The sequence below is a fragment of the Biomphalaria glabrata genome, chromosome 6 (genome assembly GCF_947242115.1).
Source record: "Biomphalaria glabrata chromosome 6, xgBioGlab47.1, whole genome shotgun sequence".
NCBI classification, from domain to species: Eukaryota; Metazoa; Mollusca; class Gastropoda; family Planorbidae; genus Biomphalaria; species Biomphalaria glabrata.
In genome coordinates, this window is record NC_074716.1 from 19,722,924 (window position 1) to 19,740,131 (window position 17,208).

General features: G+C 33.6%; 1 protein-coding gene across 2 annotated transcripts; it reads right to left on the minus strand.

The window, feature by feature from the left end:
• Positions 1-81: 81 nt before the first annotated feature.
• LOC106064570 (homogentisate 1,2-dioxygenase-like) lies at positions 82-10,958 on the minus strand. 2 transcript variants are annotated; one of them, XM_013223162.2, is made up of 16 exons: positions 10,769-10,958; positions 9,090-9,161; positions 8,892-8,980; positions 8,034-8,139; positions 7,651-7,701; positions 6,442-6,533; positions 5,546-5,580; positions 5,355-5,434; positions 5,124-5,223; positions 3,117-3,235; positions 2,729-2,833; positions 2,476-2,602; positions 1,973-2,025; positions 1,738-1,866; positions 1,496-1,619; positions 82-1,406 (listed from the first exon to the last, which is right to left on the minus strand). In XM_013223162.2, the coding sequence occupies exons 1-16, from the start codon at positions 10,784-10,786 to the stop codon at positions 1,390-1,392; spliced, it is 1,317 nt and encodes a 438-aa protein (XP_013078616.2). In that variant the 5' UTR covers positions 10,787-10,958; the 3' UTR covers positions 82-1,389. The 2 variants fall into 2 exon arrangements, with proteins under 2 accessions (XP_013078616.2, XP_055888507.1); XM_056032532.1 differs by lacking the exon at positions 10,769-10,958 and adding an exon at positions 10,116-10,246.
• Positions 10,959-17,208: the final 6,250 nt, after the last annotated feature.

A 17,208-nucleotide genomic window follows, 5' to 3' on the forward strand; every position in this document is an offset into this window, starting at 1 on the left:
GTTATTTGGTCAATTCAACTTATGCAAACAAAAAAGGAAAAACAAAGAAATGGAAATCAGAAATGTAGTCAAACTGAGAAATGTTACTGTTGAGTAGCCATATTGATTTTATTCACATTGAGACCTATTTAGACTACATTGAATGGTCATTGATCAAATCAATGACACAACTATATTCTTTCATTTAAAAAAAAAAAAAGGGATTCTCATTGAAATACTGCAATAACAAAACAAATATTAAGGCACTTGTTATACAAGTTTCTTTTGAGCAATTTAATAAAAAAAAAAATTTTAAAAGCTGAACTATAACCAGCTATTCAGCAGAAAACAGTAGTATATATTAGATCAAAAGTATATATTAGTACAATATATAAATACAAAGTCTCTCTATCCAAACAATGATCAAAAGATACAAAAACTTAAAAATGTTTAAATAAAACTAGTGCCACATGTAAATGTAAAAAGATCAGGAAAATAGATTTAATGCATAAATTTGTAAATGTATCCAACATTTTCCAAACAAAAAAAAAAATTTAATGTTTATGATACAAGAAATTACTATTGATTCAAACTATATACATTAAATGCAAATATTCTGAGATTATTAAATAACTGGAAATAAAATCAAGGATAGAATATATATTTTCACATACAATTATGAGCTTCATTAGAAGTTTCTTTGAAGAAAAAAAAAGTCTTTTATGTTATTGATATCATATTTTTTAAAACATATTTGATCATATTATCGAAATCTAAGTTTTATTTTTGAATGGACCTCATTCACCAATCGTAAACAAACAACATTGAGCTACGTGCTTGCCTAACACTTCTATATTTTTTACGACCTAAATTGAATCAACAATGGTCATGTGACAGTTTTTTTTCGTTGTTTTATCAATGAATATCAAGTGACTATGTTTTGGTGAATGGTCTCCCATCCCAAACTGATCCTCCTCCCCTACAAATGTGAATAATTACTAAGCCATAACTTTTATTAATTGTTTGAAATTAAAACTTGTCAAACAGAATTGTTTATAAAAAAAACAATTTAGAGAATAAAGTCATTAGCTTCATATAGGCAATTCATATTTAAAGTATCAACTATCTAATCAAAATGAAATGAATAATCTCAGCTGCTACAATTTTGTTGTAACAATTTTAATATAACCTACAATATTTCATCAAATTTATGTACTAATTCCATAGTTCAGCATAAACAAAATATGTAACAAAAAACATCAACAAATAAGCATATGAAAAATTACTTTCGATAATAAAAATATTGACCTCACCCAAAACAGAATATATTTTATCAATATAGACCTGAATATAATATTTTCTGTCCACTTAGCAAAAAGGCTTTTTTTTTATTTCTTGTTTTTTCCATCTTCATTTTTTAGTTCCTTCTGAAAAATAAATTGTATGAAACTTCTTACTTAATCTAAATCAGATCAAATATTTTAACAAAATGAAAAAAAAAAATGTTTTGGCTTACCAATGTTGGGTAGAGCAAAATGTTTCAGCAAAGGTTGCCAGCACTGATAATAGTCAGAGTCCACCTTTGTAGTGTTAGCCCATTCAGTCACAGCCATACTCAGAGAGGATTCAAACATAAACGCCTGGTGATTAGAAAACAAAATATTGATGATTCAAAACCTAAATATTTTTATATCATACAAACTATTGCAGCAAATGAAATGAAAATATCTCCAAACATGACCCAATGTCTACACTTACCATAGTTCCCTCTGCTATTTTCTGAGGCTCTAATTTAGCATTGGATGCTTTCTCAAAGCAATCAAAGTCAGGCCCATGAGGTGTCATTATGCTATGAAGGCTACCACCACCTGGTTTAAAGCCTTCCTCCTAAAATAATATATTCATTAGAGGTTTCATTTTTTATATCTTCATTTTAAAGGATTTAATTCTAAAACAATTAATTACACAGACAGCTGTACTATGTCATTCTCACCTTAGCTTCATAGTTTCCATAAATTAATCCCATAAATTCACTCATACAGTTCCCTAGTTGTTAGAAAGATAAAAAGAATAAAAAAAAATTGATGAAGACAACTGAGTTATATAATAAATTGAACCACATAAAGTAAGTTCAACAGTGGTGTGTTATAAACATATAAAGGCAAAAGAAAAAACAAAACATGAAATAGAAAGCTAAATGCACAGGGCATTATACATCCAATGCAAATGTATCAGAAGGATAACTTTCTTAAATGAACTAATGTTTTATAATTCATTATAGTTGTAAATTTAGAACAAATTTTGATTGATTTACTTAAAAGCTTTCACAATTTGAAAATGCATGTCCATGTGATTATTTAAAAGTTAAGTAAAGAATGCCAGCACTATATTAATATCTGCAGAGAGCTTAGCTTAAATATTCAGAGAACCTTTTAAAGCATACAATTTTACAAAAAGCTAAAATTATGAAATTTAGTAATTCTGTAAGTTACTCACTGTGATAATATGGAGGCCTGAAAGTATGCTCCTGAACTGACCAACGAGGTGGAAATATCACAAAGTCAGCCACAGCTGTTCCTGGCTTTAGAGAAGGACAGGTCAGCACAGTGAAGATTGAAGGATCCTTTGAATGGAAAAAAGCATATGGGAGTTGTTAAGAAACCAGTAAGAAGCAAGCATACATTAGTTGAGCATTGATTCATTAATACAACCAGAATTGAGTAACTTAGCGGAGCTTGTGATAACTTACAGCATGATCAAATGCAACACAGTTGATAACCATGAATTTACTAAGGTCATATTTGTATGGTGCATAATTGCCATGCCATGCTACAACATCAAAAGGTGAGTGTCCCTAAAGAAAAATGAAACTAAGTTAAAAGACATCCTGTTACACAAATGCATTAACAAAGAGACATGCAACCAAACAAAGCAACAAATCATAACTAGTAAGAAGCTGACTAATTATAGAAAACATTGTCAATAATGCTTTGACTGTAACAAAAAAAGCTTGAAGATTAAACTCTTTAAAAACTAAAGTGTTTGTAATCATTTGACATTACTTTAGAAGTATTTATTTCTTATTATTATCATAGAACTTCAATCATGATTTTAAACACAGATCAATGAAATTCTACCTGAGTTGCTTCAAACAAATGCCCATGATATTTATTGACTACAGTAAACTCCACCTCTTTGTCTTCAAACCAAGCAACTGGTGTTAAAAAATCACGGGGATTTGCAAGGCCATTTGCACCTGAGTATGAATGTAACCAACAAGTTGATTATTATCATCTTTTTAAAACTATGCATTGTCATAAAGTTTTCTTTAGCATTTTAAGTATCAGTAGAATCCTAAAGGGCATTGTAAGTGTCTAGTGCTGAGAACAATTCAGCTGACTTACTTCAAGACCTCTGAAACTGAGCTTACTTTGCAACTCAATAGGTAAATCAAATTGGATTCTTCTGATGGATAGCTGAATGGAACTATATTGAAAGAATTTGTAAGGGGAAAAAAAGCCTCACTGTCCTACCCATCATTCCATTCTCATTGTCACATGATAACACATGCCATTAGTCACCAATAACAACAAAAGTTGTTTTTGCTACACATTTATTTTATCTTATATGATACAGACGTTACTTCAAAAAAGATGAATACATCCTATGCGTCATGCATTTAGTCATGCATATTAACCAATGATCTAAATTCTGCCAAGTCACTGTTTTTTCTGGCTAGCTCAGGCAACCTATTCCATGCTCTAATAGCGCTAGGGAAGAAGGAGCATTTGTACTAATTTGTCCTAGCATATGGAACGAGGAATTTTATTAAATTTTGTTTTTGTATTTGAAGATTATGGTTCAGTGTTTTATGTATAATTGCTACTTTACTTTTAAGTCTTCTATCCTGAAGGCTTTCTAAATTTAGTGATTTTACTAAAGGTTTTACTCTAATCAAATGTGAATATTTGTTTGTTATGAATCTCACTGCTCTATTTTGTGTCTGTTCCAGTTTCTTAATGTTTTCTTGATTTGAGGGGTCCCAAACAGAGGATGCATGTTCTATTTGTCTTGAAATCACTGTAAACTAAAAATAATTTGTAAGGGAACTAATAATAAGCTTAGACATTGACATGATATTCCCAACCACATCAAACACCTAAATTCCTTTCACACACACTTAGAAAACTACACCACGTGAATAATTTGACCATATATCAGACTTCTATAGTAAAAAAAAGTCCCAAATGCTTGATGGTCAGCTTTCTAAATGCATTTTTTATGGGAAGGTGTGCAATGAAAGGCTTTCTCAGAAGGGTCAACACAAGAAATTTGAAAATAATAATATTCATATAAATATACATACATGCAGAGCCCAAAATATCTCAGGATGATTAAAGAAAATGGCAAGAAAGACAAAGACATACATTAAATGATAAGTCCCATATGTTAATGGAGAATATGAAAACTCACACAACATTATGATGTTAAGTGACTTAACAATAATTACATAAATTACAGAACAAACTTAAATTCAATTTCTAATGGACAAAAATAAATATTTTTCTTTATAAAAAATATGTTTGAACATAAAGATGCAAGCAAATAACAAAGATATGTATCATTCTTTTTAAAGACATAATAAAATGAACATATATAATGTGTTAAAACGATTTAGCAGCAAAATGTGCAGAGCCAAAATGACAACTGCATCAAAATGACTGCAACATAAATGTCCTTTACATGAAAGGTGCTTATATTCCTCAGCCTGTGATGATTCTTACATCCGTGATAGCATCACTTTGACAAAAATCTGTCTAACTATACTCCAGAGATAGTCACTGATATTTTCTTTTTCTATTGTCATATTTTTTAATGAATTTTTCACTTTATATGCATTGTAAAGCACTGGTACATAATCAGGGCTAGAGAGACTAGAAGTCAAAGGATTGAATTTATTAAAATAAGCCTCATTTGTTAGTCATGCACTGCATACAAATCTTTCAGAATCTTGCGTTTAAACAAAATTAACATGCTACTATAAAATAAATCAAATGTTGTTTACAAGAAAAATATACAATAATTAAGACTACAAAAAAATTTTTGGCTAAAATTAAAAAGGATTTCAAAATATTTGTACCTACCAATTGGTCCAAGATTTGGCAACTGAAAGTGATCAGAAAATACTTCTAAGATGTAGCCACGAGTATTTTCTTCAACATTAACACTAAATCTAATTCCACGCTTGAAATAGGCAAAATAAAAAAGACAACCAGTTAAAAATGTGTATTAAAACATAATTCACAGTGTTTATAAATGTTATAAGAGTTTCAGTCTTAGAGACTCAGAAATGTTTGGAAAAAATATAGATTTACCTGAATGACACAGATTTCATTGGGTGCAACATTCATTCTTCCCATTTCAGTTCTAATAAATAATGCTCCATGTTGGGGAACTGCAAAAAAATAAACAAGAGAATGTTGCACTCTTACATGAGATATTTGTAACATCAACTTATTGAACAGTTTAGAGATCTGTTATTAAAACAAAAACTATAGCTACTTACCAATTAAAAAATCTCCATCAGAGTTGTAAAAGCACCTAATTTGATACAGAATAGTTTTGATTTAGTCTTAACAATTTGACTTAGAATAAAAATCAAATTATGTCTACAATTAAAAAAGCAACAACTGAAGCACAGATTAAAGAACAATAAAACATAACAACTATGAATCTGTTAGAAAGGCAAAATATATTTGTTTGGAAATGATACTATAAGCACTATTATTACACCATTTGATATCTATATATATTGTAACTGTAAACTCATTAAAAAATTCCAAAAAAAAAAAAAAAAAACATGATATAAGTGCAAATTAAAAGGACTCTTAGAGTAAAGTATTGCTTTAGAACCTAAAAGGAAAATGTAGTTTGATTTGATTATAACATACATTTCACACATAAGAACAATCAAAACAAATCACACACAAATGACATGAATAAAGAGGGATTCTATGGCACAAGTAACAAAAAATATTGACGCAGTCACACACAGTGAGGAACAAATAAGTTCTCTCATCAAGAGAAAAAAGTTGGCTATTTCAAGTTTAGTTGGCTATTTCAAGTTAAGTTGGCTATTTCAAGTTTAGTTGGCTATTTCAAGTTAAGTTGGCTATTTCAAGTTTAGTTGACTATTTCAAGTTTATTTCCTTTGACAGTTGTAGCTTAGTTGGCTATTTCAAGTTTATTTGGCTACTTCAAGTATATTTCATTTGATGGTTGTAGCTTAGTTGATGCAAGCAGGAGGAGCACAATAATAAACCTAGAATCAACAGCATGGCGTCTTCAGTTCTTCTAGTTTCTAACCACTGAAGATCTTTCCAGATAATTATTCATTTTAACTGCATTCTTAATTTAAACAACAACAAATGTCCTTATAAAAATCATTAAATAAAAACTAACTTATTCCCCATTGGTTTATTGCAGGTGAAGATGTGAACAGCTATGCCATGTCTAGATTTAGGGTCACCTGCACCACAAATAGTAGCGATTCCCTGAAAAAAATACACCAATCTTTTCATTTAGTAGAAAAAAAAATTATAACAATAAAATATGTCCAAGTTTTTATTTTGCAAGTATTTGAGTTTGTTGAAAAAATAAAGTAAAAAAAAAAATATTTAGAAGCTGATAGTCTAAAACGTTTTTGTTCCAAAAGGAGCTCTATAAAAAAAATTGCTATGAATGGTGGAATAGCTTTGAATCCTCAGTGCCCACTTGGTCTTAGCTGGTGACATGCATATGGATTTTGGTAACTAGTGGCAACAATAGCAATAAAAATGAATTATACGATAGAATGCAGAAAACATGACTATTTCTACTGACTAGAATACATTCTTCACACAATAAATAGTAATAATTCACCAAACTCAGATATTTGAATACTTTTAGGACACAAAATTGACTAAACTGTGACCTATTTGTACATCAAAGTCTCCCTAAATAGGATTCTGGCACACAGGCTTACAAAGATTTAAAAGGACATAGAATTGTCCAAAGAGAATTAAGTTTCTACTCTACTATAAAAGCAGTGCACTAGATGTGTTTTTGTTTTTTTAATATGTATTGAACTGCACTGATATTTAGTGTTGATGGTACAAACTGATTGATAACTGTGGGTAGTGCATGACTCAGCCTTGAAAAAAAAAAGGAAATTACTACTATTTTTTGGAGAAAAGATGTGAAATTATCTATTTAGATTTCTTTGATCCCCAGTTATACATATTTATGGTAAAATTCTGTTATTATCTAACAAAGTAAAAACTTTTAGTATACTTTTAAAATCATATTCTATTGTGTTGAAATATAGATCTATGTAATATCTGTTTTTCATCAATTTTTTTTAACATGCATCAAATTATACAATGTCATTATTTCAATTCAAACAATCACTCAAGCACTTTTCATATTGCTTTGCAGTCAAGATAAGACCCAGAAATATATTAATTTAGTCATCATTACTTATTGGTGGTACTAAGATTTAATTAGTAATAAAAAAAATTGAATTACAATTATCAACTAACTGTTTATATCACTCAATGGCAAAGAAAGTTAGAATTTCAATATTAAATTTATTCAAAGGTAAAGCGAAATGCACTAAACAGTTAAATATACCTCAGAAAAATCTTGCTGAGATTTCGGAAAATCAAAAGGCTGCCACCGCAACTGTAAAATTGTTTAAAAGATTTTATTAGATAAAAAAAAAGTTACTTATTCAATTGTAGACCTAATAACATGAAAATTAAAAGTTGAAACTACAAATTAGTTATTGCAGCATGACATGACCTGAAAAGTCCTGATATACCAAATAATTATTGGAGAGAAATTTTGTATATGAAAGAATATAAACAAAATTTCATGAATATTTATAACATTATAGAGTAAGAATTACTTTGTTAAACAAATACTAAAACATTCTGTCATTAGCAGATTACAAAGAAATAGAACAATATGATAAGGTAAAGAACTGATAAATGTTTGGTTTAATGTTCAATTACCTGGTTGGGATTAGGATCCACAGCATCCCAGTTATGAGTAACTAATCCAGAACTGATTTTCTTAAAGGGCTTATGAATGACTGATGGACGAATTCGATAAAGCCACCTGATGAAGAATGTAAGACTTTTTATTTTTTTTTTGCTCTAATGAGATATACCTCATTCAGATATTAAATGCTTTAAAAATTTCTTTACAAATATACTATGTAGGTAGCTGATACTGAGAACTCTTTATAATTGTAGCTTTTTTTTTTTTTACAAATATATTATGTATTTTGATGGTACTAGGAACTCTTTATAATTGTAACATTATCATTCATAATGCTTTTTACAAAGCTTATATGAACTCTGTCTGTATGGTAAAATGTTTGTACACATTATTTCTCCCACACCCAATCTCAGATAAAGCTGAAATTTTGCACAGTTATTTCTTTTACCTTACAACACAATAATCAATAAAAAATTAACCAATTAGTTTTAATTAACTATTGGTAATAAATTATTTTGTTTGGTATCTTGAAGAATGGAAAGAATTAGTTCCCTTGAGCCCTGAGGGAACATATCTTTTGTGCAGCTAAGAAAACTATCATGTAAACATTCACCAAGATACCCACATCTTCCCGCCTCCTTTCACAACTGGTCCAGACAAGTGATAGGATCTTAGCGCATTGAAAAATCTAAACAAAAATCATTTGGTAAAATATTTCTATTCTTGGTCAATCAATAATATAATTACATTTAATACATGACTGATCCAAGCTTTGTTTTATAAAAAAAAAGTATTTTTAATGTTTTTCTTGTTTAAAAATATAGTCATAGGTAACTAAAATAAAAGTAATGTAGATATGTCATACTAACGTTCGTTCATTCTCATTACGAGGAGCAGTGAATGCTGAACCTGACAACTGCTCTGCATACAGACCATAAGCACACTTCTGAGGATTATTCTTTAAAAAAAAAATCATGTTACAGATAAAAAAAAAATACAATAGAAGCAATATATACAATTTTTAAATACTTGTACAAGGCAGTTTTATGTTAATCTTTTTTTTTTACCTGACCCACTGGAAGAGCTCCTGGACATCTGCTATCTTCACTAGCAAATTCATTGCCAAAGCCTGACATATACTGTTATATAAAACGGTGATAAATTTTAATATGAATTTTATAAGGATATGAATTATATAAGGATCTAAATTTTATAATGGCTTTTAAAAAAATATTAACATTGAATGACTCCTTAAAGCAATAAACATTGAATCTTTAAGTTGGTGAAAGCAAATCTAAATTACAATGTTTAAGTTAATAATGTTGTAACCATAGACATATAAATATGTCTATGGTTGTAAAGCTCTCCTGGACCAATGCATATATGGTGTGTACAATTGCTTACGAGACAAGGACATGACTGTATATAAAATACAGACTTTACTTATGGAAGCTGTATTTAATGAAGGTGGATAGTCAAATTTGTCTCAGCGTCTAATCTGATATAAAACCTGTGTCATTGTTTTCTCTTTGTTGTTGAGTTGCTTGCCATAGATTTACAACATTCATTTCAAAACATTACTTTATGTAGGGTTATGATGATTATTTTTTTTGGTTTAGTAATTCACAGAAATATTTTAGAGATGCAAGTTTATATATTTTAGTAGTGAAATAAATGCAAAAGGGTATATGATACTCTTTGAGAATAGTTTTTATTACTTAGCTAGAAAATGGCTTGTATGAGAGCAGTTCATGCAAGTGTGAACACCCTTTGGAATATCAATGTGAAACATATACAGGCCTATTAAAAAAGAAGTCTACAAGACTATACAAATCTATAAAGATGGAAAATATTCATTTCAATTATAATTTTCTTTTGTTAACTAACTCAAGACATGATAAAAATGATTTGAAAATCCAAACATGAAAATTACATTGCTGATAATTTGTAAAATTATCTAAAGAATTATCAATGGATGCAGTACATGTATAGAAAAACATTGTATGGCCATACTCCATAGTATATAATGGTAGTGTCAATAATAGCAACAACACTGGCAGGAGGGTAAATCGCTAGGTGGGGAAGGTAGTCACCTCATATATTTTATTTAATCTTCTTTATATCCAGCAAGGGAAATTCAGCACACATTGACAATGTAAATCTAAATCAAGATCACTATTTCTTTTTTATGAGAATGTTTAGAACTGAGTAATTAGAAATAACTACGTAATTTGACCTTAACCTAGAAACAAAAAGGTGTGTGTGCCATTGCAACCAATCTAAACCAGTAAAAAGTGACACGCCTTCAAAACGTAATTTAAGGTCAAGGATCTTAAATTGGGGCCAAAGTTCACATACAGCAAACAATCAATTCTAGACTTACTTAACTTTCATTAAGCTAAATTAATATTATTTCATTAAAATACAAGTCATGAAATATAAATTTAGAAGAAATTTAATTGAATAAAAAATTTATGTTTACTGAAGTTTTATTTTTCATAATGTAAAATACACTAATGATGATAAAAGAAAATAATATAAATAATAATATAAAAAAAACTGGCGTAAAATTTATTTAGATCTAAATCTATATTATAGTTTATAATATAAAAAACAACAACTTTATAATCTAGATCTAATCGTGATAAAGACGTGGCAACGACAATTTTAAATAAGCATATCATATCTAGCATTAAATAAAGTAGTCTATCTGACCTAACATTTTATAACTACACAAGTATACTACCTGAAGTTCAGAAGCCATATTTAAGGTAGATCTCGATCTAATTCAGTAATTGGTTGAAATACTGAGTCTGTGGTGTTGGTAGCAAAAACAACTGAAGTGTCAAGCAAATGCGAACCAAGATTAAAAAACAAAAACAACCCAGAAACGTCCACAGAAGAAACTTGACAATTATTCTGACATGTTTTACTGCTGACTACCTAGGACTAAGAGGTTAAGTTACATAAGAAAGAACACGTTCTGTTATCTCCCTTTTGTCCGAGTTACTACATCGGAATATCTCAGTAAATATATTTTAAAAAATTAATTAAAAAATTTAAAAAATAGAGGGGGGGGGTGAGGGGGATATATTATATTTAATAAAGTTGCAATATCAATAGGCCTATGCAATGCACATTGGACATTTTAAAAAGAAATTAACTAGAGATCAATTAACAGAATACACAACTGAAATTTGCTTCTCTAATATTTAGGCTACAATTAAGTTTCTGAACAAAAAAAGTAATGTTATTTCACATTGATTTGTATTTACAGATCCCCTATATAGGCCTATATAAAATATAGCACGGACTAAAGGCTGAAATTTATTAGAATAATTTTAAATACGTTTCTAATTATTAATATTATTTATCAGGGCTGTAATTACAGCAAATCATTCAGTATAGAAGACTCAAAAGTAATGTAGAATTATACATAAAACACTGAACCATAATCTTCAAATACAAAAGCAAAATTTAATAAAATACTCAGAAAGACACAAAGATACAGGTAGGCCTACATATTCATCGTTCCAAATGCTAGGACACATTTGTACAAGTGCTCCTTCTTCCCTAGTGCTATTAAAGCATGGAATGGGTTGCCTGAGCTAGCTAGGAAAACCAGTGACTTGGCAGAATTTAAGTCATTGGTTAATATGCATGACTGAATGCATGACTCGTAGGACGTAATCATCTTCTTTTTTGAAGTAACGTCTGTATTATATAAGATAAGATAAATCTTCCTTTTTAAAAATAATTATAACTTTAAGTGTATATTGTATGGTAGAAAAAAAGATGAATTGAAACAGTACATAATAAAACAATCTAATACATATGAGTAAGATATTAGTCCATTTCTTCAATTAGTCTTTAAAGTGTCCTCACTTCACCAGCTGATCTTCAGTGTCCATACATCTGATGGTTGCGGTTCTGCATTCGAATTGGATTCTTTAGCTGTTTCTCTTGGAGGTAGGCCTACTATCAGATCTGGGTCTGATAATGGCACTATTTAAGGGATCCAAGTCATCTAAACCAGTTGTTAAGTTATCATCGGTTGAAAAAGTACGTATATCTTCTTGACGTGAGCTTATTTTCAGCAAATCATTCTGATTGTTTCTGTACACAGCTTCACCATTAGTTAGCACCTCATATGACCTAGGAGGAACAGCTTCACCATTAGTTAGCACCTCATATGACCTAGGAGTAACCTATCTTCTCACTACAGCAAAGCCACAGCAAGACCCTGTTGATTAGCATGATCCCAGCTAGACCACCGTTGATTAGTATGATCCCAGTTAGACCACTGTTGATTAGCCTGATCCCACATTTTTATAGAATTTTTTTTCAGTTCATCTTGCACATTCATTCATCTATTGTAATACATCGCTGATTTTGTCTGTTTTACAAATGCATGTTCATTTGAACAAGGGACACCACTTAACAGATCGTTTTTCATTGGCAGATTAGTACGTAGTCTTTTGTCCATCCTTATCTGAGCTGGGCTCAAGCCATTTTCTACTGGCCTAGATCGACACATGAATAGACTCATTGCCACATCTTCTCCTCTCATTTCAGTGTTTTTAATTATGTTTTTCACAACCTTTACTCCACTCTCCGCTAGATCATTGGATTTGGAATAGTGAGGGCCAGAGGTAATACGCTTGAAACCCCATTTAGTTGCAAAGTCTTTGGATATTAAACTACAAAAAAATGTGAGCTCTTATCACTAATACATTCCACTGGAGCTCCATTACATCCAAAAATAACTTTGAATGTTTTGGTAACTGTTCTAGATGTTGTTTTATGCACTGGCACCACCAGATGAAAATTAGACAAGTAGTCCACCATCACCAACTAAGCTTTTCCTCTATGTCCACAAATATCCAACCTCACTTTGTATACTATGGAGAAGAAGAAGGTGGACAAGGATTCAATGGTTATCTTGGTCTTCTTGCCTTGTCAACTTGACAAATGCCTCAGTTGTTGACCATACTTAAAATATCGGAATTCATTCTCGGTCAGAACAATGACTCATGGGCTCTAGGTTTATACTTTTTAATGCCCAAATGCCCTTGACCTTAGTCAACACACTGGGCATTTATGTTCTCTGGAATCAGCACCCTACAACCTTTAAAAACATTCCATTCACAATTGTCAACTCATTTCGCACACTTCAAAAAATCAAATAAATTCCTAGGGCATTCAGCTTTTTATTAGGCCAATTGGGGCTTTTCTGATCCCCCCCCCCAAAAAAAAAAATACGTCGTCGACTCCTTCCTTATCCAGTTAGGTGTCTGCAAGTCAGGTTCCAAGCATTTTACTGCATTGTTAACTTCCGAACTTCATTATCCATTGGTCCATACCGGTACTACACTATAAGAAAAGTGCAAGAATGTTAATGGACTAGTATGAACATTCTACTTAGGAGATGAAACGACTATCTTTTTTACTTGAGTAATAGACAAATATCTGTGGCATTTTACGTCTCGAGAGACGATCTTTTCCCTTTGCAACTTCTTGTGTGACTAAAGAGGCCAATCCTTGATACACAGCTGCGATCGCAGGTTGGGCATATATAATCACCAGACGCCGTTCTTTCTGCTTCTGTTGTCTATGGCATCTGCAATCTGTGACCCTTCCTTTATGCTCTCTCTCCATGTGGATCTGTCCAGTGCCACCTCTTCCCAGTTGCCAGTGTCGATTTTGAAGAGCTTCATGTCGCGTTTGCATACATCCGTATAACGTAAAAGTGGGCGACCAGCGGCTCTCCTGCCTTCTATTAGATCGCCATACAGGATGTCCTGTGGAAGTCGACCTGCTGGCATTCTACGAACGTGGCCAAGCCAGCCAAGGCGTCTGCTGCTGATAACAGAGCGGATGTCCTGGCACCCTGCTCTTTGCAGCACTTCCTCATTGGTTATCTTATCTTGCCACCTTATTTTAAAGATCCGCCTTAGGCATCGGAGGTGGAAGACATTCAGCTTTTTTTCCTGCCATGAGTAGGTTGACCATGTTTCACTTCCGTACAGCAAGGTGCTCAACACACAGGTCCGGTAGACTAGGGCTTTAGTACTGCTAGTCAGCAATATGTTGTCCCAGACTCTTTTCTGCAACCGTGACATGGTGGCCATTGCCTTGGCTATCCTGTTGTTTATGTCTTTATCCAGTAGAGTGTTGTTGGATATGATGGAGCCAAGGTAACAATGCTTACTTGAGGTGCAGTGTTTGTGTTTTGGACAAGTATCTTAGTCTTGCTTTGACTGATGTTTAAGCCGAACTTCTGGCAAGCAGCAGATAGTTTGTCAACCAGGGACTGTAGCTGAATATCAGAATGAGCCACAATAGCTGCATCATTAGCATACAGGAGTTCCCTGATGAGTAGCTTCCTAACCTTGGTTTTTGCCCGCAGCCTTGATACATTTGTGGTGGGTTTGGCACAGAACAAACTAAATGACATGACGAAAGGAACTCGTAGGACGATTCCAAACTGTTTATTATACGTTAAAGACCTGCCAAAGGCAAACATAAAACATAATTACAAATGAACATAAACTAAACATAATTAATAGGCCTAAATACTAGATCTAACGAAAAACAAAAAGAAAATCTTATGGTGTGAACCAATCATCTCTTTTACAAACACAAGAGAGATATGGAACACCAAAAACATTATAAAAATTAATGACAAAGTAATTCTCTAACAAGATGGACATTTAACATTCTATATAAACTACTAATTAAAATTACAATCTAATATAAATAAATAAAATGTAATTACCTGCAGCCCTCCATAAAAATGTTTTACATGTTTCGGATGTTCCTTCAGAGTTGAAGATAGTTTACTTCCTAGTCCAAACGTCCCGCAGGACGACGGGGGATGGGAGCGGGCAGGATTTGAACCCTCGACCATCGATAAATCCGAACACATGGTGTAGAACCAGGCACAAACACTGTGAGTGGAGATGACGTAGGTCCAGTAACGAACGGACACTACAGCGACAAGAGATGCCGGTCGAATGGACAGTGCCCACGTTGGTCTGCCTTGTTATGCGCGGACACAAGGTGCCATCTAGGGGGAAGGGTCACGTGGATATCGGGGTGGCCGGTGTTTTCTGAAAAGGTAACACTCCACTACACATTAAATAGTTTTCCAGAGGATCTTGTATGGAGAAACACACCTTTGTTTATGTCGTTGTACGCATAATGCAGTATAAAGGAGAATAATATGCCAACAGCGGCAGAGGAGAATATAGAGTTCAGGGAGCAGGAGTGGTTCGTTGACTTTCACTACTTCCACTGGGATACCATCACTCCCAGGAGATTTTCTATTTTTTATGCAGTTAATTGCTTTTTTGAGGTCACTAAGGCTCGGAAGCTCATCTAGACATTCCAGTACTGGAAGATCTGGTAGAGAAGCCAGGGCGACATCGTCTACTGTATTTTGTGTGGCATAGACTTCGAGGTAGTGTTCTGTCCATCGTTCTAGCTGCTTGGTTTGATCTGTAATTTTTTCTCCTGATTTGGATAGAAGGGGGGGCAGGCTTAGACAATGTTGGACCCAGGGCCGCTTTAATGCCATCAAATAGAGCTTTGCTATTTCCTGAGTGGAGACTGTCTTGGATTCTGTTGCATGTATCCCTCCAAAAGTTGTTAGCACATTTTCTAGCCATTTGTTTCGCCTCTTTATTAGCACTTTTGAAGGCCTCCAAAGATTTTGGACTAGGCTTTGTCTTGTGAGCGAGGTGTGCAGATCGCTTTTTCTCGATGCAAGGTTCCATATGTGCTAGATTCGCCTCAAACCAGTCTACATTTTTGTGTCTTTGAGGCCCAAAGGCGGTGATTGCCGAACTGTAGATTACATCTCTTAATTTCTCCCATCTGATAGAGATGTCTTCTTCATCACTAAACGAGGGGATTGAACTGTTCAGGAGCTCGCCAAAGAGTGCACATTTCTCTGGGTCACCTACATGGTTGACGTTAATTCGCCTAGTTCTGGGTTGAGTGGAAGTATAAGCCTTCTTGAGAAGTAGTTTGATTTTGCTTAGCACTAGTGAATGGTCTGAGTTGCAGTCCGCACTATGGTATGAACGGGTGTGGATGACACTTTTCAGATCCATCCTTCGGGTGATGCAGAGGTCAGGCTGAGCGTGAGTGCTGCCAAGAGACTTTATGGTGTTCCTTGCCACAGAAGAATGTATTTGTTACACACAGTTCATGAGAGCTACAGAACTCGAGTAGCCTTTGGCCATTGCCATTGATTTTGCCAACACCATGAGGTCCCAAGCATTTGGGCCATGCATCATTTCCATCACCAACACGGGCATTAAAGTCTCCATTTATATAGAGGTGCTCGGATTTTGGAATACTTTTAATTACGTCCTCTAGAGCTTGAAAGAATCTGTCTTTGTCCTCTTCCGGTGCAGCAAGGGTTGGTGAGTAAGCACATATTATATTAACTTTGCCTTGCGGTGATGCAAATTTCATGTGTGCTACTCTTTCATTGCCAATGGGAAACATCGCAATGCAGGGGACGAGACTGTTTCTTATTGCGAAACCGACGCCATGTATTCTAGGGCTTTGTTCTGGTTTTCCTTGCCAGTAGAATGTATAGTTGCTTTCTTTAAGAGATCCACTGTCTGCCAGTCTGGTTTCTTGCAGGCAGGCCACATCAATGTTTAGTCTGCTGAGTTTTCTGTCGATGATAGCTGTTTGACGCATGTCGGTGACGAGTTCAGGGTCAGTATTGAAGCCAGGACACATTGTCCGTATGTTCCAGCTTGCTAAACGCATTAATGTTGAGGGTTTTCTTATCACCGGTAACTACCACTCTCCGTGTTTTTTCAAAGACATTACTGTCAGAGATGGAGTGACCTCTCCATTGCTGGGGGAAAGCCTGGGCGGTAAATTTGCGAGTGCTGGGCTGCCTACACGTCAGCACACGCCTCTCTTCCATACTGACCGGGCCCAAAGGGATGGCGAGCCATCACAATTTGGGGACAGGTGGCTGCAGGAGTTTGCCAGAGAGCAGTAGTCTTACTACTGTCCCCCCGCCTACGGGGCTCGAGGACCGGATTTTCTGTTAGGGTTTACTCCCTTAGCCTTAGACCTTACAGGGACACACACAAGGCAGTGCTGCTATTGACCTATAGCTAGGGGTATGGTTTTTGGGCAACAGGGCGTGTCCGC